The 24723-nt window shown below is 39.6% G+C and overlaps 1 protein-coding gene and 1 non-coding gene across 4 annotated transcripts in view; one reads left to right on the forward strand and one right to left on the reverse strand.

Annotated features, from left to right (window-relative positions):
• Sbf2 (SET binding factor 2) overlaps positions 1-24723 on the forward strand; it is a 411329-nt gene that overhangs the window by 279763 nt on the left and 106843 nt on the right. For all 3 annotated transcript variants that reach the window (XM_041666238.1, XM_041666239.1, XM_041666240.1), the window contains exon 17: positions 10342-10410. In XM_041666238.1, the coding sequence (XP_041522172.1) occupies positions 10342-10410 (69 nt within the window). The remainder of the gene's footprint in view (positions 1-10341; positions 10411-24723) is intronic.
• Positions 16028-16132, reverse strand: LOC121458164. The gene has a single exon (XR_005975808.1). It is a non-coding gene; the product is annotated as a U6 spliceosomal RNA (small nuclear RNA).

Raw genomic sequence — 24723 nt, forward strand, 5'->3', positions numbered from 1 at the left:
CATTTTACACCTGTAAGAGTGGTCAAGATAAAAAAAAAAACTATAAGGAAAGCTTATGCTAGAGATGTTGTGGGGTAAAGGGAAAACTTCTCCATTGATGGTGGTTGTGCAAACTGGTACAGCCACCTGGATATCAGTATGGCTATTTCTCAGAAAAGTAGGAAACCACCTTCCTTAAGACCCAGCAATACCACTTTTGGGTATATACCCAAAGGATATCTATCGTACCACAAGGACATGCGCTCAACTATGTTCAGAGCAGCATTATTTGTCATAGCCAGAACCTGTAAACAACCTACATGCCCCTCAATCAAAAATGGATAAGGAAAATGTGATACATTTACACAGTGGAGTACTACACAGCAGAAAAAAAATGACATCTTGAAATCTGCAGGCACATGGATGTATCTTGAAAACATCATATTGAATGAGGTAACCCAGACACAGAAAGACAAATATCAGATGTACTCACTCATCAGTGGCTTTTAGACATAAAGCAGGGAAAAACCAGCCTACAGTTCACAATCCCAGAGAACCAAGACAACAAAGAAGACCCTAAGAGAGACGTACATGGATCTAATCTACATGGAAAGTAGAAAAGGACAAGATCTCCTGAGTAAATTGGGAGTATGGGAACCTTATGAGAGGGCATAAAGGGATGGGAGAGCAAAGGATGGCAATGGAAAAAATATATAGCTCAATGGAAACAATTAAAAAATGATAGACCTTGCTTTCATTTTGTCTTTCTTCCCTTTAAAGTTAATTTTGAACTAGATGTGGTGGTGCACACCTTTAATCCCAGCATCTGAGAGACAGAGACTGGTGACTCTCAATGTGTAGGGTTATTTTTTTTAGTTTAGTTTAGTTTTTTAATAAACTACATAAAGTAATGTAATACCTAATAGATAATGGCAGCTCACAATCATCTGTGTACAAAAAAACACCCACACACATTACATAAACATTTAAAATGCAGTTTTGCGGATCTCTGTGAGTTCGAGACCAGCCTGGTCTACAAGAGCTAGTTCCAGGACAGGCTCCAAAACCACAGAGAAACCTGTCTCAAAAAAACCAAAAAAAAATTAAAAAATTAAAAATTAAAGAGATGGAGAGATTTGTCAGTGGATAAAGGCATTTTCCCAGCAAACCTTTTGTCCTGTTGATCCCTGAAACCTAAGTGAAGTTGGAAGGAGAAGGACTAACCCCACACATTTGTTGTCTGTCCTCCCTTAGACATGTATTCAGTGACACACGTGCCAGTGTAGTCATATGCAAACATACACGTACAAACACATACATACATACATACATACACACACACACACACACACTGACAATTTCTTTTTAAAGTAAAAAACACATACTGGAAAACAATATTGCAAAATAGGTTTGATATAGGACTTAAACCCAAAACTAAACAACTCAGAAATAAAATCTTAGTCACTTTTTTTTATGAGTGTGTCAAGCAGATACTGCATCACAGGTTGTAAATAAGCACATTAAAATATGTTCATTATTTTGGGCCATTGGAGAAATATAAATTGTTGAGTAAGTTTTCTATCCTGCCCAGTTCCCATAGTCGTTAAGTCCCAAAGAAATTACACAGAGTTCTACATTCACTATAAACTGATTGGCCCACTAGCTCAGGCTTCTTATTAACTCTTATAACGTATATTAGCCCATTATTCTTGTCTATGTTAGTCATGTGGCTTGGTACAATATTCAGCGAGGCAGTCACATCTTGCTTCTTCTGTGGGAGGCTCACAACTCCAGAGGAATGGGCTTCCTTCTTCCCAGAATTCTCCTGTTCTCATTGGCCCGCCTCTACTTCCTATCTGGCTACAGGTCAATCAGCATTTATTTAAAATATAATTGACAGAATACAGACCATGGTCCCACACCAATAAATTGTTTAGCTTGCAGAGAAACCTCTGTGCACCAATTAAAGGTACCATAAATACTAAGTTCTGACAAAGTTATAAATATAAAATGATTCTCAGATAATATGATAGAGCCAGTTTGGAAACCAGTTTGACAATTTCTTATAAAGTCAAACAAACATTTGCCATGTAATCTGGCCATTCCATTTCCAAGCATTTACCCTGGGGGATTGATGTTAACATAAAATCCATTACATGAGTGTTTGTGGCAGCTCTCTTCATAATTGTCCAAACCTGGAAACTCTTATCTCCTTTAGTAGATGAATGCTGCTGCTATGGGATACTATTTAGCAATTAAAATGAACTATTGAACACTGTCATGTCAGTGAATTTCACAGATGCTGTTCTGAGTGAAGGAAGCTGTTTTCAACAGGTTGTAGATAATACAACTCCATTTAGACAACCTCTTCAACAAACAGAATGGAGCTGTTAGGTGCCTAGGAGTAGTGGTAGACCCAAAAGAAGACTATGATGAGACAGCAGCAGAAGATTTGGGGGCTGAAGGAATTATCCTGTGTCTATCTCTGATAGTATTATCCTGTGTTTATCTCTGATAGTGGGTATGGTTGCATGGGTCTCTACATGCACTAAAAGACAATTATTTAACCAAAACAAATAAAGAAACAAATAATATCACAGTATGTTGTTTCAAAATATAAATTTAATAGAATTTTCCTCAGAACTCTACAACTTTGATTTTTCTATCCAACATTTTTTAACTTTTTTAAAACTTGATTCTTGTGAGTTGTAGATAGTAAACTTTTTTAACCAATTTCTATAACAGATTTAGTATTTTATCCTTGGTATAATGAAATTTCATCAAGACACATTTTAGTGTGAGTTTTTTCATTTCCTCTGCATAACACCCACTGAGTTCATTGTATCTCATCACTGATTTTGCCCCCTTTACGTCCTCCCACCTATTTTCTCTTTTCACTGTTTCTAGATTTTTCCTAAGTATGTTTTAGAAGTTTGATTTCATTATCTATATTTCTAATTTTTAATTCCTCCATATAGAGATAAAAGACTGGCATAAGAAAATAGACATAGATAATAGGTTTTCTATATCCTGATAATAGGTTTCTCTGTCAATGTAGTAAGCTAGATCAAGCCAAATTAATAAAGTGAAAGAGCAATTATGGTTGAGCAAAGCAACTCCCCAGTGAGTTCTTCAGCCCACAGAGATTGAGGGAGGAGAAGCCATGCACGTAATGAAAGCAGGGCATTTATGTACCCTGTAGGGGGGTGGGTAATGACAAGTATTATTCTCTAAAGTGGCAGGTGTCCCAAGCAAGGCAGCAGGTAGGTGGGAGACCATGGTGGGCCCAAAGAAAACTGTTTGCAATAGAAGCTTAACATTAGAACTGACAATAGTAGAGAACAGCTTAATATATTTTAAAGCAGGGTTGGATTAAATGTACTGTATTTTTGTAAGAAGTTTGAGAATACATACCAATTTAAAACATAAGACTTACTGCTTTCTTAGTCTGGAATGAGACATAATGGACAGATAATTATAATGTTTAACAGTAAACATACATGCATTTACACCCAATTGAATTTAAGTTTTATGCACAGCGTTAAAGCTAACTTATCACATGTATGCACACATACACTCACACACACACACACACACACACACACACACACACATTAAACAGGAGTTGGGTGAAGACGATGCTTTTGGTGGGCCCTACCAAAGGCATGTCACTGTGTAAAACACACATGTAACAGAAACAGTAAAAGAATTTAGAGACAAAAGCTGAGTAAATTGGGACTAGGCAGGGAATACCTCAGTAAAGATGACAGTACTTAGTAGTTACCTGACCTGGCCCTCAGTTAAGATGGCGGCAAAGTCACCTAACCTCAGTTAAGATGGCAGTGAGGTCACCTGACCTTAGTCAAAATGGCAGCAGTCATGTGTTGTAGGTAGAAACCACACTTTTTTGAGCTGTGGGAGTTTTAAATAAATAACAAGAGAGTCAATGTAGATTAGATCATACATTTAAAACAGAATTACATCCATTTGGCCACACCATTTACACATTTTTTTATACATGAAGTAGAGAGGAAAATTACTTACCACAGTGAGCCTCCATGTCGCCTAGCCACTGTGGCAGGGAGCAAAGGCTGAAACTGGAAACAGCTGCCTCACAGATCCAACTAATCTTGTTGGTTTCTGCGGGCCAGTGGTAGTGGTGGCAGGGATAGAACAGAAGAAATAGAAGCAAGAGAGAAAAATAACATTTACAGATTGTTGGGGAAGGGGCTGCCCAGCAAAAAGAAAAGCAGATAGGTGTGAAATGCCAGCAGCAGGACACTGGCAGTCCTCTTTGGTGGTATCTGATAATTTTTGAGGATTTATTTCCCATAACTGAAAATGTGAAAACAACAAAAACAGTGCAAACCTCAAAGCCTGCAGGGGGACGTCTCCCCTTTGCAGGTGGAGGTTGGTAATTGAGCCTGGCTGACTTCCAGTCCATGGGCTCAAGAGTCAGAGGCTAGAGGCCACCCTTGGCAGTCTGTCAGCGGGGAATACTTACAGAGCTGTTCAAAGGACAGAATAAAAAAACAATAAAACAAGAACAAAAAAATCTGAGGGATCCCAGGCCCCGAAACGAACACACCACTCAGTGAGTGCTGTGCTAGGGGAGCCAAAAGGCTTGAAAGGCAGGAGGACCACCCCAGATGGTCTGATTACATTTTTTAGCTATGGGCAGCAACCATAGTTGAATGTCAGTGAAAGCTGACTTGGAGAAGGGAACCTTACCTGGGTCCCCATGTGTCCAAACATGGAGAGAGCCTGGAGGAGTGACATACTAGTGTTATTCTCTAAAGTGACAGATGTCCCGAGTAAGGCAGTGGGTGGGTAGGAGAATGGTAGGCCAGAGCATGAGGTGCATCCAGTCCCACCACCTGATGCCTTGGCGAATCCCAGGCAGAAGGGAGACTGTGGTGGGTGACAGACAGTTATACTATGCAGACAGAGTTTGGGTATAGAGTTTGTTTACTGGGTTAGGAAAGGAGAAGGGGAGTGGAGAGAGAGCAACAGCCACCTCTAAAGAAGAGGGATGGAGAGAGAGAGAGAGTCTGAGAGAGAGAGAGAGAGAGCGCGAGCCTGCATGCTGGAGGAAGCAGAAGATCTGGTGGAAGGGGGAGTGGGCGTGGCTTGTCTGTTAAGGGTATAGGGTACCCACATCAGCGGATCATAACAAGATGTCCACCACAAGCTGGTTTTGTGCCCAAGTATGGTCAAAAACTGAGTACTTTAGGTGGGGACTTGGGCTGCTGGCAACTTCAGGGGAGGAATTGTTGACTGAGTTTTCTGTCCTGCCTGGTTCCCACAGTCATTAAGTCTCAAAGAAATCACACAATGGTCTATATTAACTGTAAACTGATTGGTCCATTAGCTCAGGCTTCTTATTAACTCTTATAGCTTATATTAGCCCATTATTCTTTTCTATGGTACCTTTTTTGGTGAGGCAGTTACATCTTGCTTGCTCTGTGGCCAGATCTCTCCTGTTCTCATTTCCCACTTCTACTTCCTGTCTGGTTGTCCCACCTATACTGCCTGCCTGTCTGCTGACCAATCAGTTTTATTACAATACAATTGACAGGCTGCAAACCATTGTCCCACACTAAGAATTCAGAACTGAGCTTTTTGGCACCTTAGTTTGAGATTCTTGGAGAGGGGGAGGGAAGGGGAGAGGACTTTCTGGATCAACTTAAAGTGAGCTGGAGGTTCCATCCAAACCCTAGCTTCTAACAGTTCATTTGCATTTTAATTAAGTTTTAATTTTCAATTACTGTTTCATAGGTTTGATGTAATTTCAAACTCTCGATCAGATTTGTAATTTACTGGAATGTTTCTTCTACCTGGATTGTATGTGTTCTCAGATGCCATTTCTATATTCATTTCAATAACTGATTGCATTTGAGAAACAAGAGACTACAAAAGTACAAATTTAAAACAGAAATTACTGAAATAAGACCACTTACATTCAAGTCTTATTTATTCCATTTGTAGCTGTGTAAATCTCAGCAAGTAATTTACTCTTTAGAGGTTCCATTCCTCATCAACAAAGTGGGCATAATTACAGCATATGTCAAAAGAAATATCATATTTAATGAAGTTAGTTTAGAAATAGACTATATGTGATACCTAGTTACACTCACTAGATATTAGCTATTATGGCCCTTTGCTAGGTGTAGTGTTCTATTTTCCAGGTAACTAAAATCAAAACAGACTTGACCCATTCACTGAAAGAACTTAAGACCTGATATTTTGTCAAGCCTAGCACTTATCTTTGGTCTCTAATGAGTATCAGAGTACACATAAGTATATGTAGCATTTAAATCTGTGATATGGTTTTATAAGTTTATTTAGCACTAAATATAATGAAGTGCTAAATTTATTATATTTATATAATGAATTTATATATTTATATATTATATTTTTATATAAAACACATATAATTTATATATTTATATATTATATAAATAAATATATATATTATATTCACTGAGATGGCTCAGAATATAAAGCTGCCAGCCACTCAAGCCTGTAGACCTGGGTGCTATTTTTGGATGCCACATAAACATAGGTGAGAAACAACTCCACAAAGTTGTCCTTACCTCACGTCCCCATCATAGTACACATGATACACACATACACCATTTAAATTAGTATGTGTGTAATGCTGAAACTATAGTAAAATGAATTTTTCTGGCTTTTTTTCTTAGCATTGTACTTTAAGGGCTGTAAGAATGAATAGGTATGTAGAAGTGCTACAGGGTCGAGGGTGAAAGATGAAATGACAAGGCAAAAAATGAATTCCTTTCCTAGGGCTGTTATTATATTAGGAGTGAATATAGTGTGCAATAGATGGGAATAAAAATGACTCCATAGAATACAGCTCATAGCAGGGAAGCTACAGTGGTCACATTGTTGTTGACATGGTCCACATCACCTCATGATTCTACCATGGCAAATTTAAAGGCCTGGCAGTAGAGTCTGGTTATTGTTCCATAATAATTAGAACTAAGATTTCTCAACAGGAGACTGTTACACTATAAAGAGGTATTTTTGTTTTTAGTTCCTGTGTTGAGGATGCAGATGTTTTCAATACTTTGAACAATTAATAGCTATCTTAATTTTTTTATTTTTCTGGAGCTACCTAGGCTCAGTTCTGTAGTTAGTTCCGTTAATATACAGTACCTTTGACTCTCATTTTTTAAAAATGTTTGAATCTAATAATTCTGAGAAATCCAAAGTTTCGTGAAACAGGAATGTTGGCTAAAACAGTTCAAAGGTATGCAGGTTAGAAATATTAAGTATTTAAGGATAAATGGGAATTAAGATTGCAGGGTTTATTCTCCAACTATAGCAGGAAAATTAAAGGTAAATTACATAGCAAAGTTGAGAATATGGCATGTATAAGAATTCTAGTCCTTGCAAGTTTGTAAGTTGCCTGGTATGTTTATAACTACAATACTGTAGCCAAAGCACAGGAGACTCCAGAATGTGTATTTATAAACTGATTCCCCAATAGATAACTGCACTATTCTGGAATGCAGTTGCTATGTCAATAGCTGTAGTCTTATTGTTTTAGAATTTTTTCCATCTTTCAACCTAATTAATGTCTCTAACGTGATTTGCAAAGAATTTCATATTTATATTTTGCAATCAGAGTTTGACTGGCACACAGTTTTTAGACATTCACTACAATGTGTAAACATTTTGTAAAATAATAAATAGCTCTTTCTAATCTAAATGTTTTATGACTGCTGAGTCCCTGCTAATTGGTCATAGATTGAAATGCCCCCATTCTCTAATTTTTTAGTTTGTGGGAAATTTTTATAAATGAGTATGTAGAGCTTCATATCACAGCTGTTGTCATTTAAAGTTTGGACAGCATCATTACAAATGAAGCCCTGCTGTGAAATCAAAGTCAAAAAGCATCTTGGCATCCCAACCATTTCCTTGGGAGAAGATTACAGCTCAAGTCTGTTGAACTTTATTGCCTTGGGCCTCATGACAGTCTTCAGAAACATGCAAGGCATTTCTGTTAAAGAAATTCAGATGTGCTGGGACATAGATGACATTCTTGAGCACAGCAGTATCCTAAGGGTTATAAAGAATAGTCAAGAGGGAAAAGATAAACAGTTTTTGCTGTTATTTTATAAGATTTATGGGAATGATGGAGGCCATTAATGATACCATGTAGGAAAAAGTATAGGGTTTTTCTCTGTGGCCTAACTATATTTTAAAATAAAAATCTACATGGCTCCAACATAATGACTTAGCTTCAGAGTCATCTTCCTGTTTGTGTTGGGTGGGTGCTACGATTCAAGGCCTTATGAGTACAAGGCAAGCACTGAAATTCAGTTGATTTTATTATTCTCATTGATTGTTTCTCTTCTCCTCCCCTCCTGTCTCCCAATATGTGTGTGCCTAAAGGAGAGACATTACTAAAATAGTTCCAATAATTACCTCCTTTAGAGCTAAAACTTTAACCTAAAGCCACAGATCTTTCTTTCCAATTTAATATCTATACAACCAATATCCAGAGTCCAACCCAGATCTTCACAGAGAGCATAAAAGAACATGGCAGCCCTCTTGTCTTTTTTATTTCATGATATATATGTATGTGTATGTATTTTCTATATACATATGTGTGTATATATATATATATATATATATATATAAAGAGAACATGTGGTATTTGTTTTTCTGAGTCTGTGCTACCTCAGTTAATATTTTTCAGTTCCATCTGTTATCTTGGAATTTTCACAATTTCATTTTTCTTCATGACCAAATAAAATGCTTACATTACCTGTTCATCAGTCATGAACATTTTAAGCTATTTCTTTTCCTTACAGTTGAGAATAGAGTAGCAATAAACACAGGTTTTGCAAGTATCTGTGGTAAGGTACGGAATACTTTGAGTAAAAGCCTAGGGGTTGTTAAGTATACTAGGTATTAATGGTAGTTCAATTTTTTTGTTGTTGTTTTGTTTTAAGAAAATTACACTGACTTCCTTGTGGTTGTACTAGTTTACCTTCCAACAAACAGTGAATAATGGTTCCTCTTTGCCCACATTCTTTCCAACTTTTGTTATTAAGTTGGTGATAGCCATTCTAACTGGGATGAAATAGAATCTCAAAGTTACCATTTGTATTTCCCTGCTGTCTATGGATGTTGAATGCTTTTTAAAAATACTTCATTTTAGGATTGTTGAGTGTTTTTAAAGATTTATTTATGTGTTTTATCTGATGAAGAGGGTATTTGATCCCATGGGACTACAATTATAGGCAATTGGTAAGCCTCATGTGTGTGCTGGGAATTGAACTCAGAACCTCTGGAAAAGCAGTCAATGCTCTTAAGCGCTAAGCCATTTCTCTAGCTCCAAAATGTATTTTTTAGCCTTCCATGTTTCTTCTTTTGTAAACTGTTCTGATCCTTGCTCTGTTTATGGATTGAGAGTTTGATTTGGGTGTTTTTATTTTTACAGTTCAGATATATACAATCTAGATATAAACCTTCTGTCTAAAATAGAACTGAAAAAGTTCTCTGCTGTCCTATGGACCATCTGTTATTCTGCTGATAATTTCCTTTCCATGAAGTGGCCCTGGAGGTCAGAAGAGGGCATTGAATTCCCTGGAACCAGAATTACAGATAGCATATGGGTGCTGGGAAGCAAATCCAGGTCTATTAACCACTGAACTATCTTTCCAATCCCAGTTCTCAATTCTTGTCTTGGTCTTTTGGGATCCTATCAAGATGTAGATAAGATAGAACATATAGTAATTACAGATGCATACATACAAATATTTTATATGTGTCCTCTGTTTTCAAATCCAATATAGTAGTTGTTTTACTTTTTTTACTTTTCCTCAGCAGCTGTACATTTTATGTTTCTAGTAAGAGTTTTTGATTCTGATCCCTAACAATGCAGTGAGCTTCAGCTTTTGATATAACACTGAGAAAGAAAATGGTACCTCTAATCAATTGTAAAGTGCTCACCAATGTGAAAGGTAGTAAAGCATGTGGGAAAAAATATCTTTGACTCAGTGAAATATATTGGGTATACTGAAAATTCCCTCTAAAGTTTTCTGATTTATTAAAACACATTTTAACACAGATTCTAAAAGTAAAATAGCTGCTCATCAGTAAAACATAAAAGCCATATCCTTCCCAATGTGTTTATACTTTGTTTCTAAATTAATGTGCTTCAGGAACAATATTTTTTCCTGGACTTACCCAGCTATGCCTTAGTAACAACCTGGAATAAAATGAAAAGTTTCACAGGACAGTGACAATAAAGCCCAAACCTGCTATGTCTTACACTTTTGATTCTGATAAAGATTCTAATATTCATTTGCCCTTGTTTTCTTTAAGGATTGTTCAAGTTTAGAGGAATATAACATTGCTGCAGCACTACTCCCTCTGACCAGTGCTTTCTATAGGGTAAGTTTGCTTGGTACATACATAAACTTGTTATGATTTACATATCTGTGTTTTATTTGATTTCTCATGGCATTTTGTGAGTCTGTCCCCTTATTATACTAAGGACTTATGGGTAAGTTCACCCTGCCACAAAAGTAAGTCTTATGAGACCAGGACATTATTAACATACACTTAATGAATGAATGACATCCATGGAGACAACATAGAATTTATAGTCAATTTTCTGGACTGTCCAAAGTGAATGTTTGAAGAGGTTGGGAGGGTTTCTTTGTAGCTTTGGAGCCTGTTCTGGAACTAACTCTTGTAGACCAGGCTGGCCTTGAACTCACAGCCAAAGTGATTTTTTTTAATTCTTTACTTCAGTATAGCTCTACTGTTCATGCCATCACATAAAATATTAGCCCTGATTTTTTTATAATATTATTTTGCCTGCTCATGTATGTGTGGGGGCAGATAAGTGAGCAAGTAAACTCATACCACGGTATGCAGAAGACAGCTTGCAAGGGTTGATTCTCTGTCCTTCCACCATGTCAGTTCTGAGGGTTGACCTCAGGTCATAAGGCTTGGGGGGCAAGCATCTTTACCCACTGAACCACTGAACCATCTAAGAGTTCCTAGCTCTTAGAACAAACCAATCTAGCAAGTTCTCTTTATTGTCTTTCTCTTATTAAAAAAAAAAAAAACTGGCTCTAGAGAAATTCCCAAGAATCCACAAGGATGACCCCAGCTAAGATCGTAAGCAATAGAGAAGGGACCCAATCTTGACTTGCCCTATAGTCAGACTGATGAATATCTTAAATATCACCATAGAACCTTCATCCAGCAACTGATGAAGACAGAAGCAGAGACCCACAGTGGAGCTCTGGACTGAGCTCAAAGTCCAGTTGAAGAGTGGGACGAATGATAATATGAGCTAGAGGTCAAGACCATGATGGGTTCACTGAAAGAAACAGTCTACCTGAGCTAATGGGAGCTTACCAGCTCCAGCTGGACTGGGAAGAAACAAGCATAGGACCAAACTAGTCCCTCTGAATGTGGATGACAGTTACATTGCTGGGGCAGACTGAGGGGCCACTGGCAGTGGCACCATGATTTATCCCTACCGCATGTACTGGCTTTTTGGGAACCTATTTGCTTTGGTGGATGTCTTGCTCAGCCTAGATATAGTAGGGAGGGCCTTGGACCTTCCCCAAAGCAATGTGCCTTAACCTCTCAGAGGATTGGATGGGGGTGGGGTGGGGGGTGGGGTGGGAGGGTGTGTGGAGGGAATGGGAGGAGGGAAGGGAGTGGGAACTTGAATTGGTATATATAATGAAAAAAGATAGTTTTTCTTTTTAAAAAAATAAATTAAAAAAGAGTTAAAAAAACAAAACAAACTTCACATGCTGGATAATACATTTAGTGCATCTTTATAAAAAGCAGTAAGAAGCAAACGGTGGGAACATCTGACTTACTTTTGAGCCATCTGCTTCAGGAGGCAGCAAGCTAACACGTTCAGCTAATGCTGTTTTCTTCGCATTGTCAGACTTAATAATAAAAACTTATGCTTTGAGATATATATATATATATATGTAACTCAAATATATATATATAGTAAATATATATATATATATATATATATATATTTGCTTTTACTTTAGGGTCAATTATCAAAGTTCCAGTAGGAACCAGAAGCTTATTTATCAGTCATTTGAAAAGGGAAAATTGTTTGTTGGGTTTTGGTTTTAGGGGGGTAGTTAAGGCAAGGTCTATGTAACCTTGTCTGACCTGGAAGACCAAACTCTCCTCAAACTCATGAGATCTGCCTACGTCTACTTACCATGTGCTGGGATTAAAAGTATACATCACAATACCTAACTCAAAGAAGTTTAAATGCAAGGAACAATTGATAATTAACTACTAAAATAAAGAGAATTCTAAAATATGCAAGAATGGAATACAAGGAGCAGCTACTATTTATAGAGCTAAGTCTGAATGCCCAAGAAAGAAGTAGACTTGGAGGAGGGCCTTTCCTCAGTCTTGCTAAGAAGGTGTTGCTATGGCCAATGCAGCATAGATGCACCCAGCAAGTAGGTAACTGGAAACTACCTGCTGCTGTGCTGGTAAGACTTACTTGGATTTCTGTCTACTAGAATGGCACTGGGCTTCCAAGGTCCAGTGAAGTTTCACTACTGAAACTTCATGGATACTGAACTTTTCACAGGTAGGAGCAAAAAAAAAAAAAACAGTCTCCAGATGTAGGTAGAAGTTTCTGTCCTGCAGATTGCTCAACAAATAACCATACAGAGGCTTAATATTAATTATAAATGCTCAGTCAATAGCTCAGGTTTGTTAACTCTTAAATTTAAATTAACCCATATTTCTTCTATGCTTTGCCACATGGCTTGGTACCTTTTCTCATTAGGGCATGCTCATCTTGCTTCTCTCTGTATCTGCTTGTGATTTCTCTCACTCTGCCCTTCTTCCCAGCATTCTCTGTTTGATTCTCCCCCTACCTTTATCCTGTCCAGCAATTGGCCAGTCAGCTTCTTTATTAAACCAGTCACAGCAACATATATTCACACAGTGTAAAGGAATATTCCACATCCAGAAGCAGAGAAAGAAGCCGCTCCTACTGCAGTGTCCCTTAGCATCTTTATTAATAATCCTTAATATTCCCATTGGCAAAGGAAAGATATTTAGAAGATTTATTTCCAGGGTCCCAAAGCAGGGCTAAGAGATGGTTTTAGGAGGAAGAGTGCAGAGTGGTCAAGGAAGGTGAATCACACAGATTGTTGGATATTTTCTCAATATGCATCTTTGGGGAATTATTTCTAGTGCATAACATTTTTAATGCAGGAAGTAGATGTAAATTGCTTTATCCTGGCCACAAATTGAAGTGAGCCAGCATATTTCACAGCCAGTGTAAACTCTTGGGATTTGCTCACCACTGCCTTATGGAGTAGACTCAACTGATTTATATTTTTTTAATTTAACTTTTATAAGTTCTTTGAAATTTTTATACAGCATGTATGTTCATATTCACCCCACAATTCTTCCTGGACCCACCTAACTTTTTGACCTTCTAAAAAGCAAAACAAAATTTCTACTGCCCAAATGTCCTTGGATGTGTGGTCTTTTACTGGAGCATGGTCTCCTTACCAGGGGCTACATTCTTAAGAGAAATTGTCTCTCCCTCTTCCAGCAGTTATCAATTGTCAATTACTTCATGACTAGGGATAGGGTTTTGTGCCCAACTTTATTTTCATGCTGGGATTTGGACTGGTTTGGCCTTGCACAGGTCTTGTACAGCTCTCACAACTGCTGTGAGTTCAACAGCCCTGCTGTGTCCAAAAAGCACTGCTTTTCTTGTAGTCATCCAGTGCCTCTGGCTCTCTGATTCTTTTTGCCCCCTTTGCCACAATGATTCCTGAGTCTTGGGGTGGTGCTGTATATATGCAGTCTCATATTTTCTGCACCTTGACTAGTAACGACCCATCTCCTGCAAGAAGCTTCTCAGATGAAGATTGAGAGATACATTGATTTATGAGTACAATAATAAGTCATTAGGAGTCTGTTTAGTACTGTGTCCGTTTAGTAGAATTATGGTAGCAGATTCTCCCCATAGCCTTTGACTTGTCCGTCCACAGGGTTTCAGTACTGTAATGTGGCTAGTTATGGATTTCATCTTGTGGCACACTAATTTCAATCAAAAAGTAGTTAGTTAATTCTTATTTTAAAATAGTTGTATAAGTTTTCTTTTTTTTTTTTTACTTGATGTAATAAAACTTTATTGGGGGCCAGAGAGATGGCTCAGCAGTTAAGACTACTGGGTATTCTTCCTTAGGACTTAGGCTCAATTTCCAGCACCCACATGGTGGCTCACAACTGTCTGTAACTTCAGTTCTTGGGGATCTGACACCCTTACACAGACATGCATGCAGGCAGAATACCAATGCACATAAAATAGAAAGAAAGTAATCATTTTTTAAAAATTTACTCCTAAAAAAACTTTATCAAGCCATCTTAACATATAAAATTACTATACTAGGCAATGTATGAAGCTGTGCCATTGATAGTATGTTAGATGGCCTTAAGAAACTTAATTTGAGCCGGACGATGGTGGCGCACGCCTTTAATCCCAGCACTTGGGAGGCAGAGGCAGGCGGATCTCTGTGAGTTCGAGACCAGCCTGGTCTACAGAGCTAGTTCCATGACAGGCTCCAAAGCCACAGAGAAACCCTGTCTCGAAAAACCAAAAAAAAAAAAAAGAAAGAAAGAAACTTAATTTGATAGTCTGGCTAATATAACAGTGATTTTTAAAAAAAAATTAGTCTCATCCATAACGCAACCAAACCATTGGCATTTTCTCAAATAAATGTAGCATATATACCTGTTTAGAACATTGAAATGGGGGGGGGGGCTTGTGAAATTATAAAGGCAGTTGCCACCAAGTCTAATGACCTGAGTCCACCTACATGATAAAAAGACAGAGCCAGCTCCTGTGATTGTCATTTGACCTCCATACATGCACCCTTACACACATGTACAGAACACATGCATACACACCAACCAAATAAGTAAATGTAAAAAATAATTTAAATAAAGTTCAAATGTTATTTAAAAAAAGTATAAAATCTCTCTTTTTTTTCCCAGTTTCTTGCTATTCTCCAGTTGCTTTCTTAAGGAAGAATGTCATTTTTTATTTATTTGTTTTTGTTGAAAAAAAAATTCTGCCTCCTCCCTGTTTCCCATTTCCCTCCCCCTTCTCCCACTCCTCTCCCCTCCCCCTACTCCCCTCCCCCTACTCCATTCCCCCTCCCTCTTGAGTCTGAAGAGCACTCCGGATTCCCTGCCCTGTGGGAAGTCCAAGGTCCTCCCCCTTCTATCCAGGTCCAGGAAGGTGAGCATCCAAACAGGCTAGGCTCCCACAAAGCCAGTTCATGCAGTAGGATCAAAACCCAGTGCCATTGTCCTTGGCTTCTCATCAGCCCTCATTGTTCGCCATGCTCAGAGAGTCCGGTTTCATCCCATGCTTATTCAGTCCCAGTCCAGCTGGCCTTGGTGAGCTCCCAATAGATCAGCTCCACTGTCACAGTGTGTGGGTGCACCCCTCGTGGTCCTGACTTCCTTGCTCATGTTCTCCCTCCTTCTGCTCCTCATTTGGACCTTGGGAGCTCAGTTCGGTGCTCCAACGTGGTTCTCTGTCTCTATCTCGATCCATTGCCAGATGAAGGTTCTAAGGTGATATGCAAGACATTCATCATTATGGCTATAGGATAGGGTCATTTCAGGTTCCCTCTCCTCAGTTGCCCATGGTTCTAGCTGGGGACATCTCCCTGGACACCTGCGAGCCCCTCTAGAGTCAAGTCTCTTGCCAACCCTAAGATGGCTTCCTTAATTAGGATATACTTCTCTGCTTCCATATCCACCCTTCCTTTATCCCAACCATCCCATTCCCCCAAGCTCCCCCCATCCTCCCCTTCTCACGTTTCTCACCCCATTTCCCCTTACCCCCATGCCACCTCACCCCCAAGTTCCCAGTTTTTGCCGGCAATCTTGTCTACTTCCCATATCCAGACGGATGACTATATGTTTTCCTTTGGGTTCACCTTCTTATTTAGCTTCTCTAGGATCAAAAAATATGGAACGCTTCACGAATTTGCGTGTCATTCTTGCCCAGGGGCCATGCTAATCTTATGTATCGTTCCAATTTTAGTATATATGCTGCCGAAGTGAGCACAAGAAGGAATGTCATTATTGACAGCACATATTGGCAGTTTGTCAGTCCTTTTTCTCATTTTTTTTTTTTATTAAAAGCATAGGAACAGAGATGGGCTCATCACTTTGTGATCTCCAAGCCAGAGGCCATAATGGTTTTGTTTAGTTGTGAGTTGTATATTATTTTAGAATGTATAAGCCAAAATAAAAAAATTTAGCAGGAAATTAAAGAACTGTAAAATTATGCAGAAATACACCTACAACTGGCATGGCACACAGACCTCTCTGGTGTACACTGGGGATGTCCCTCTTCTCATGTGTCAGGTGAAGGGTTGAGTCCGTCGATGACCTTTCCTGCTGTTTTTGATACTGCACAGTGTGTCTCTGTGCCCTGATTTAATTTGATACGTTTATAAATGGCAATGTTTTATTAGCATAAATAAGTTATCTGTCATTTTGTGTCTTGTGATTGTACACATGATGATTGTTATCCTAATGAGTTCAGAGTGCCCAGCCTCTGGTAGTTAACTCCTTGAACAGACAGTGAACTTGCTGCTCTGTATATACTGTATAATCAGGGCAGAGGACAGCCTGCTAGCTACCATCTAGTGTTAGGACAATGCGCTGTCACCCCAACAAGAAACCTCTTGTCCCTTCCCAAACAGCAATGAATCTACTTTCTCTTGAGTCTTCCTTTGGAGGCATTTCACATGAGTAAAATCATACAATATACATTCTTTTTTTATTCTTCTCTCATATATTACATCCTGAGCAGTTTGCTCTCCCTCCTTCCTTTATTATTATTTTTGTTCTTATTTTATTTATTTACTTTAATATGTGTTCAGGTATGTGTGTGTGCACATGGGTGCATGTGCATATGTGTGTACTCAGATGTTGAGATGAAATGACAATGACAGGTATCTTCGTCAGTCACTCTCCATTTTATTTTTGAGACTGGGTCTCACTGAATCTGGAAATGACACATTTGGCTTGACTAACTAGCCAGCAAGCTCCAGGTATCTCAGCTCAGGTCCTTATGCCTGTACAGCAAAAGCTTTATCAACTGAGTCATTTTCCCAGCTTTTCAATATATGTTCTTCTGTGTCTCACTTCTTCACCAAGCATAATGGTTCTGAGTCTCATCCATGCTATGAATCATTATCTTTACATCTTTTAATTTTGAAATAAGAATTCTTTCAACACATACCTATAGTGGCTACCAAAAGCTGAGGTTAGGAGGCTCATCAGTTTGAGACCTGGACTCATAGCAAGATAGACAGACCAGGAGTAGAAAAGGATGCACCATCTATATTCAGAATTCTTAAGCTTTATGTTTTATTTCAGCTAATTCTGTATTCAATGCAGAATTGAGCTAATCCCCATTTAATAAATACATGTATATGGTACAAAAGTCATGATTTCTCAGTTTGGAGACAAATTTTATCATAATTTTGCAGGTCTTTAATTTCTTCCTAAATTTTAACTTAGGAATATACATCCTTTAAACATGCACAACCAAAATAAATGTTTTTTGTACAAATGTTATTTTCTTTTCAAGGCACAAGAGCCTAGTAGTAGTAAACTAGTAGTGTAATAGGAAAGCCTGTCGAGGACCAGCTGTAAGGCCTTTAGTGAAAAGCTTCTGTCAGCCTGAGAAGCAGAAACTGAACATGAAAGCATAGAATGCCACACAATTTCCTGTGCTCTCTTAAAAAGGTGGCCTTACTGCTAGTGGCAAGCACTGAGCAGTAATTCTATCCCAGATCCCCACCTCGCAAAAAAACTAAAATCTGTTTTCTGGTTTTCGTGTCAAAAACTGTTATCCCCTAAAAATTCTATTTACCTGATAGAATAATGTAGCGAGTAGGCTCAGAGGGAGGTAATGGGAATGAGAGCTGGTATTTAATGAAGTATTATTCCTAATTTGACACAAAGAGTGTATAGTTCAGAAGGACTCTCCACCTATGAAAGGATTTAAACTCTATTGTGTGTGATTCCAAAGCTCAGGTGTTGGTTTTAATTCTTAATAGTGTTTTACAAATATGTCACAGTTTGTGCAGGCATACTTCTGAGAATCTTTTTTTTTTTTGCATTTATATGGTTTCTTTATTTATCTTCTTTTTTTATATTATTATTTTTTATTGAGAAAAGGAGAAAAAAAAACAAGTTTCCACCTCCTCCCAGCCTCCCATTTCCCTCCCCCTCCTCCCACCCCCTCCTCCCACCCTTCTCCCCCTCCCCCTACTCCTCTCCCTCTCCCTCTCCAGTCCAAAGAGCAGTCAGGGTTCCCTGCCCTGTGGTAAGTCCTAGGTCTTCCCCTCTCCGTCCATTTCTAGGAAGGTGAACATCCAAACTGGCTAGGCTCCCACAAAGCCAGCACATTACGTAGGTTCAAAACCCCGTGCCATTGTCCTTGGCTTCTCATCAGCCCTCATTGTTCGCCATGCTCAGAGAGTCCAGTTTTATCCCATGCTTTTTCAGTCACAGTCCAGCTGGCCTTGGTGAGCTCCCAATAGATCAGCTCCACTGTCTCAGTGGGTGGGTGCACCCCTCATGGTCCCGACTTCTTTGCTCATGTTCTCCCTCCTCCTGCTCCTCATTGGGACCTTGGGAGCTCAGTCCGGTGCTCCAGTGTGGGTCTCTGTCTCTATCTCCATCTATCACCAGATGAAGGTCCTATGATGATATGTAAGATATTCGTCAGTATTGCTATAGGATAGGGTCATTTCAGGTTCCCTATCCTCAGCTGCCCAAGGAACTAACTGGGGACCTTGGCTTGGGCATCTGGGAGAATCTTTTGAGAGTTTTGCCTGGAGATGTTGAATTGGCATCACTCTTAGCCCCACACTCACCCAGTCATTTTCATGGTCATGTCCAGAATGGAAAATTGATCAAGCTTTGAACAAGGTCAATAACTGTTATATAATATTACTTATAAATCTCTTATATTTTTAATAACAAGCATACAAAATGCTCAAAAGATCATAAAATACTTTCTATATTTCTGCTGAGTACTGACCTTGCCCTGGGTAATATGGATATAATTGCCCTACTGTAAAATTATAGTCAATAAGCAATTCTGGTGAAATTCAAATAAACCTTACATAGTATTAAGATTGTTTCTAAGAGAAAAATTCTACAGTATTATAAACATTTCATCAGTCATTAATTTTAATTGGTAAGAGACTACAAAATAGGAAAAGAATTAGTCTACAAATATTTCATTCCGTATAACAGATCTCAAAGGATATCCTCCCCCCAAAATCAGGAGGAGAGTGTGATAAAAGGTCTTCTTACATCATTTTTTTGCTATAAAATCAAATATTTTTAAAATGAGTTAGCAGAAGGTTTGAGAGTGAGAACAGACACCAATACTCACTGAATCTGGCTTGACCTATACACAGTTTATGTTTATTACAGCAAATATAGTTCTGGCACTCCAGACATTTATAATAGCTGAAAATTTAGTTCTCACTTTTATTTCCTTTTTTATTTTCTCCTTGTTTGTACTGACTGGTTTTATGTCAACTTGACACAAGCTAAAATCATCTGAAAGAAGAGGGCCTCAGCTGAGAAAATGTCTCCTCAAGTTCCAGCTATAGGCAAGTCTATAGGGCACTTTCTTAATTAGTGATTTAATGGGGGAGGGCCCAGCCCATTGTGGGTGGTGCCGTTCCTGAACTGGTGGTCCTGGGTCTATAAGAAAGCAGGCTGAGCAAACCATAGGGAGCAAGCTAGTAAGCAGCTCCCCTCCATGGCCTCTGCATCAGCTCCTTCCTCCAAGTTTCTGCCCTATTTGATTTCCTGCCCTGACTTCCTTTGTTGATGAACTGTGATGCTGAAGTATAAGTCAAATAAACCCTTTCTTCCCCTAGTTACTTTGGTCATGGTGTTTCATCACAGCAGTGGTAACCCTAGCAAGGACATTGATTAGGGCAATTCAGCACCTTTCTTCTCTTTTATCACAACCTCCCCTCATTTTCTCCTTCAAGTTCTACAGATCTGTTGATTTCTCCTAGTGCTCCTGAGAAACTATAAATTATAATTAATTTGGAACTACCATTTTTTATGAAGGTTAGTTTCTGATCGCTATTTAAACTGGAGTAGTTTATATCAGATTATCAAAATACTTATTATTGTGTTTTCTAGTGAGTGATTAACAGAATTTTTAATTTTCTTTAATTTATTTTTTTTAGTTGTTGCAAAAAAAATTTTCCACCTCCTCCCCTTTAATTTATTTATTTTAATTAATGCTCTTATTTTTTTTAATTTGGATTATGTCTTAATTTTTCATTGGAAGTTACTAAGAGTCTGCAATTGATCTCTCCTAATTTTCACTTTTTGTTCTAATTTTCTGTAAACCTATTTAATAACCTAGAAAATTGGTAGAATCTCCTTTGTATTTTTTCAGGAGCAATTTGTAGTCCCCAACTATGCAAAACTTTCTTTAGTTCTTCAAACATTCTTTCTAAAGTATCTACATTTGAATCTGATAGCAAAATGTTGTCCATGTAATAGTAAACTATAGATTCGGGGAATTGCTTATGTGGTATTTCCAATGACTGACTTAAAAATATTGCCACAGAATGGGGATATTTAACATTCTTTGTGGGAGAATCCTCCATTCATATCTTTTAATAGACTGAAAATTGTTATACATAGGCACTGTGAAGGAAAATTTTTCTCTGTCTTTTACTTGCAAAGGTATAGTGAAGAAATGATCTTTTAAATCAAAAACTATAAGAGGTCATCCTTTAGGCAATAGGGAAGGCAAGAGAATTCCAGATTGTAGAGGGCCCATTGGTTGAATTACTTTGTTTACAGATTTGTCACCATTCTCCATTTTCCAGATTTCTTTTTAACAACAAATATAGGAGAATTCCAAGGGTTAGGGCTCCCCGGGTCAGAGCTCAGTCTGATCAGAGCAGGTCTGGTAGCAGCAGAATACCCAGATCTAAGCTTGGGTAGCAGCACACCCACATATGGAGAAGGTTGGAATTGGGCAGAAGGTCAAAGAACCCAAAGCTTGCAGGCAGTCGCAAGCCATGAGGTTACTGGTCAGAACTCGGACCAGGCAGTCACAGACCCAAATTGGGAACACAAGGCTGTGTTCCAGGTGCAGGGTTAGCGCTCCCCGGGTCAGAGCTCAGTCTGATCAGAGCAGGTCTGGCAGCAGCTGAATACCCAGATCTAAGTGTGGGTAGCAGAAGTGAGACACATAAGCCAGAGAAGCCACAGAGGAGTTGTACCAGGAAGCCATGGTAACTCAACCACTTAGTAGATCAAGCCATGCAGGTGGTCACAGGCCAGCGGGAAATTGCCAAATCACTGCAGTGGGCCAACCAAGCCAAGCCTTACACAGAAGGGTAGTTCAGCTGCATGGGGTTGGAGGAGGCTTTGAGGGTCTGGGCAAGGCCTAACAATGTCATGGACTCAGGCTACATGGGCACCATTCTGTTAGCATACCAATGAGTTCCATAGTAGCCCTTAATGGAGTATAACAACAGCTTATTTCTTGGGGGATAAACTTACAGAAAGGGTAGAAATCCGCAATCCCCTACATATGCTGGGAGCTGGAACTGAATCTAGCAGCAAAGAGAGCCATGCACACTTTTCATCTGCATTTATAGTATATGAGACCACGCCCAAAGTGGGCCAGTATCTTAAAGGCTATTGGCTAAAGGAGTTCCCACAACACTTGCATACAGGCAAATCATTTGGAGGCGTTTTCTTGATTGAGAATACCTCTCCCTGTACATCTTCCAGCTTGTGTTGATAATCAACCAGTCAGTACAGTTGTTCATGCTTGCATTTACAGCACTCAAGAAATGTAGGTAGTTATTGCCCATCCTGAACTAAATTTGAACAAGACCTTATCTCAAAAGAAAATCTACTGCTAGGGATTTTTTAATTGATTATTAATAATGAAATTAAAAACAAAGTAAGTGTAAGCTGCCAATTTGGAGCTTGTACTTTGTGGACCTGTAGAGAAAAAAATAAGAATTTGCATATTTTTAACTTCAGAGATAGATCTAATTTAAATTATAAGTTTGAAAGACTTCTACAGAGATACCTAAGACAGAAGAGAAATGAATACAACAGGCCAGAAACTTGGAAAACTGTAGAACAAAATGGGAAGAAAGCCAAATTATGAGACTGCACACAAGAGCCTCATTGTGGGGAAGGGGTGGAAAGGTCAAGCAGGCTACACAATGCCTTCTTGGAGGAACAGTCAAAGTTACTAATTTGATCAACTTTTAATATGTACTGCTATTAAAAATTAACTGAAAATATTGAAAAAGGGAGTACAATTATGGGCCAAAGTCAGATACTACTTTATTACACAGTAGCATAGAATTTGATTTACTCTTTATTTTCTTTTTAGAAAACTGTGGCAGATTGAAGAACTGTTTGACAGTAAGAATGGTTAAGAACAGTGCTGTCTCCTTCCTAAATCTGAGATAATAGGAAATGGGGGAGAGGGTACCCAGTAGGAGGTCATGGAGAAGATGGAGTCTGTCCTTGCAGAGTACTTCCTAACTGTTAGGAATTTTTCCTAACGCAAGCTCTCTGCTGACACAAAAATCCCAATCAAGCCAAATCACAACAAACCAAATTAAGAAATATCCAGGTTTAAGGGAATTCCTGTGGTCTCAGGTGGCCCCAAGGGGGAACCTGGAGGCCACAAATGGAACCACTGGGTTGGGGGAGGAAAGAGACCACCAGGAAACTTTACAGGGAATCAATTTAAATAGACTGAGGGTGTGGTCAAGATTTTGGTGGGCTCCTCAGGCAAGTAGGGTCAAGACTTGGCAGGCACACGGATGGGGCTTCCAAAGATGGAGGCCAGAGACAGGGGCCTACATTCCAGACTGTTTGTATAAGGGTTAACAGGAAGCTGAGGTGATTTGTTGACTAACATCTAGGCTCTCTTAGGAAAAGGGGGCTTTGATTCAAGTCTGGCTACTTCCTTCGGGCATAGGACGATGTGGGGAGGGGGAGAGCTAGGTGTTTATGGGTCCACGCTCAGCAAGAGGTGTGGCTGGAAAGGCATCCCATGTACTGTCATCCTGGAGACGTCAGGCATTTGTTCCTTGGGGGAAGTGAGAAGGCAGGTGTCTAGGAAAAAAATACTGTTATCAGTTATCACCAAAGATGAGTGTGCCGGGATGAGGAGCAGGTAGACCCTTCATTGTGGCATCCTGGAAAACCAGAGGGTGGAAGGTCCTGTCTGCTGGACAGACCAAGTGTCCTAAGTAGGTGCCCGCTTGAGCCTGGAGAGATGGTACCAAAATGGGTGTCCCAGGAGCTTGGCAGCCGAGGGGGTGGTAAGGATTACTGTGTGAGGTCCTGTCCATCGAGGTTTGAAAGACCTAGGAGTTAACTGTTTGAGGAGTACTCTGTCCCCTGGGGAGAGCGGGGCAGCCTTGCGGGCATTAGGGTCCACTGGAATGGGGGCAGGGAGACAACTGGTGAATGGAAAAGGCCTAAAAGGGAGAGGTAGGGTAGGTACCCCACCAGTGGAGGTGTTTGGACTGGGAGGTGATGGTTAAGGAAAAGGGGCCTGCTATAAAGCAGCTCAAAAGGTCTCAGGTCCATAGGAGAACATGAGGTGGCCCTGAGGCGAGTAAGGGCAATGGGGAGAAGGGAGTGCCAAGATAACCTGAGTTCAATTGAGAGCTTGGTTAGTTGTTGTTCGATAGTCCGTTGTCCCTCTGGACAATTGGTGAAACACCAAACCGAGGGATGATGTGGTCCAGGAGTACCTGCGCCACCATGTCTGCTGTTTCCCTGGAGACCGGAAACACTTCTATCCATCCTGTAAACGTGTCCACAAGTGTTAAGAGATAACGGAGTTTTTTATGAGTGGGCATATGAGTGAAATCAACCTGCCAATCTTTGCCCAATTGGTATCCACGAAGCTGGTGTAAAGACTGACGTATGTGGAGATCCCCTTGTGGGTTGGCTTGGGCACACATCTGGCAAGAGGAGTGAACCTGTAAAATAGAATCTTGGAGATGGGCGGGGTCAAAAAGGGGCTCCAAGAACAAAGCTTTGGGGAAGGATTTCTTGACCCAGTAAAGGTGCTGGGCAAGCAGGTATCACTAAGAAAGAATGAGAAAAAAAATATCCTGCAAGAATGCAGGGCAGTGACAAAGCTTTAAGTGGGGAGGAATGGGTCCAGTCTACCCCCGTAACATAAGGCCCGAGTGAGATATTAAAACAGAATAGGTAGCTCCCATGTCCAATATAAAAGTAATGGACTTACCTGCTACCTGCAGCTTTACCCAAGGCTCGGATAGGGTTACGGATATACCACGTCGGGCAGTGTCAATCCTCTGCAAGGCTGAGAAGTTTGAAGGCTGGCACAGTTTCACTTGCCAATGTTGGTGAGGCCAGACCTCCATGGCATGGCATAGAGGACAATCCCTCATGGGGGCATTGTGATTTCCAGTGTCCAGGCTGCTGGCAGATAGGGCATAACCTTGGAGGAGGTGCAGTGCAATATCGTGCCACATTTAGGCCACACTTGAAACAGCTTGCCTGTGAGGTTGACTTAGGCTGGGCTCCATCAGGATAGAGCCTTGTGGTTGGCTTCCCTTGTTCCACTTC

The sequence above is a fragment of the Microtus oregoni genome, unplaced genomic scaffold (genome assembly GCF_018167655.1).
Source record: "Microtus oregoni isolate MIOR12 unplaced genomic scaffold, Mior012 000016F_ref0000370, whole genome shotgun sequence".
Taxonomy (NCBI): Eukaryota; Metazoa; Chordata; class Mammalia; order Rodentia; family Cricetidae; genus Microtus; species Microtus oregoni.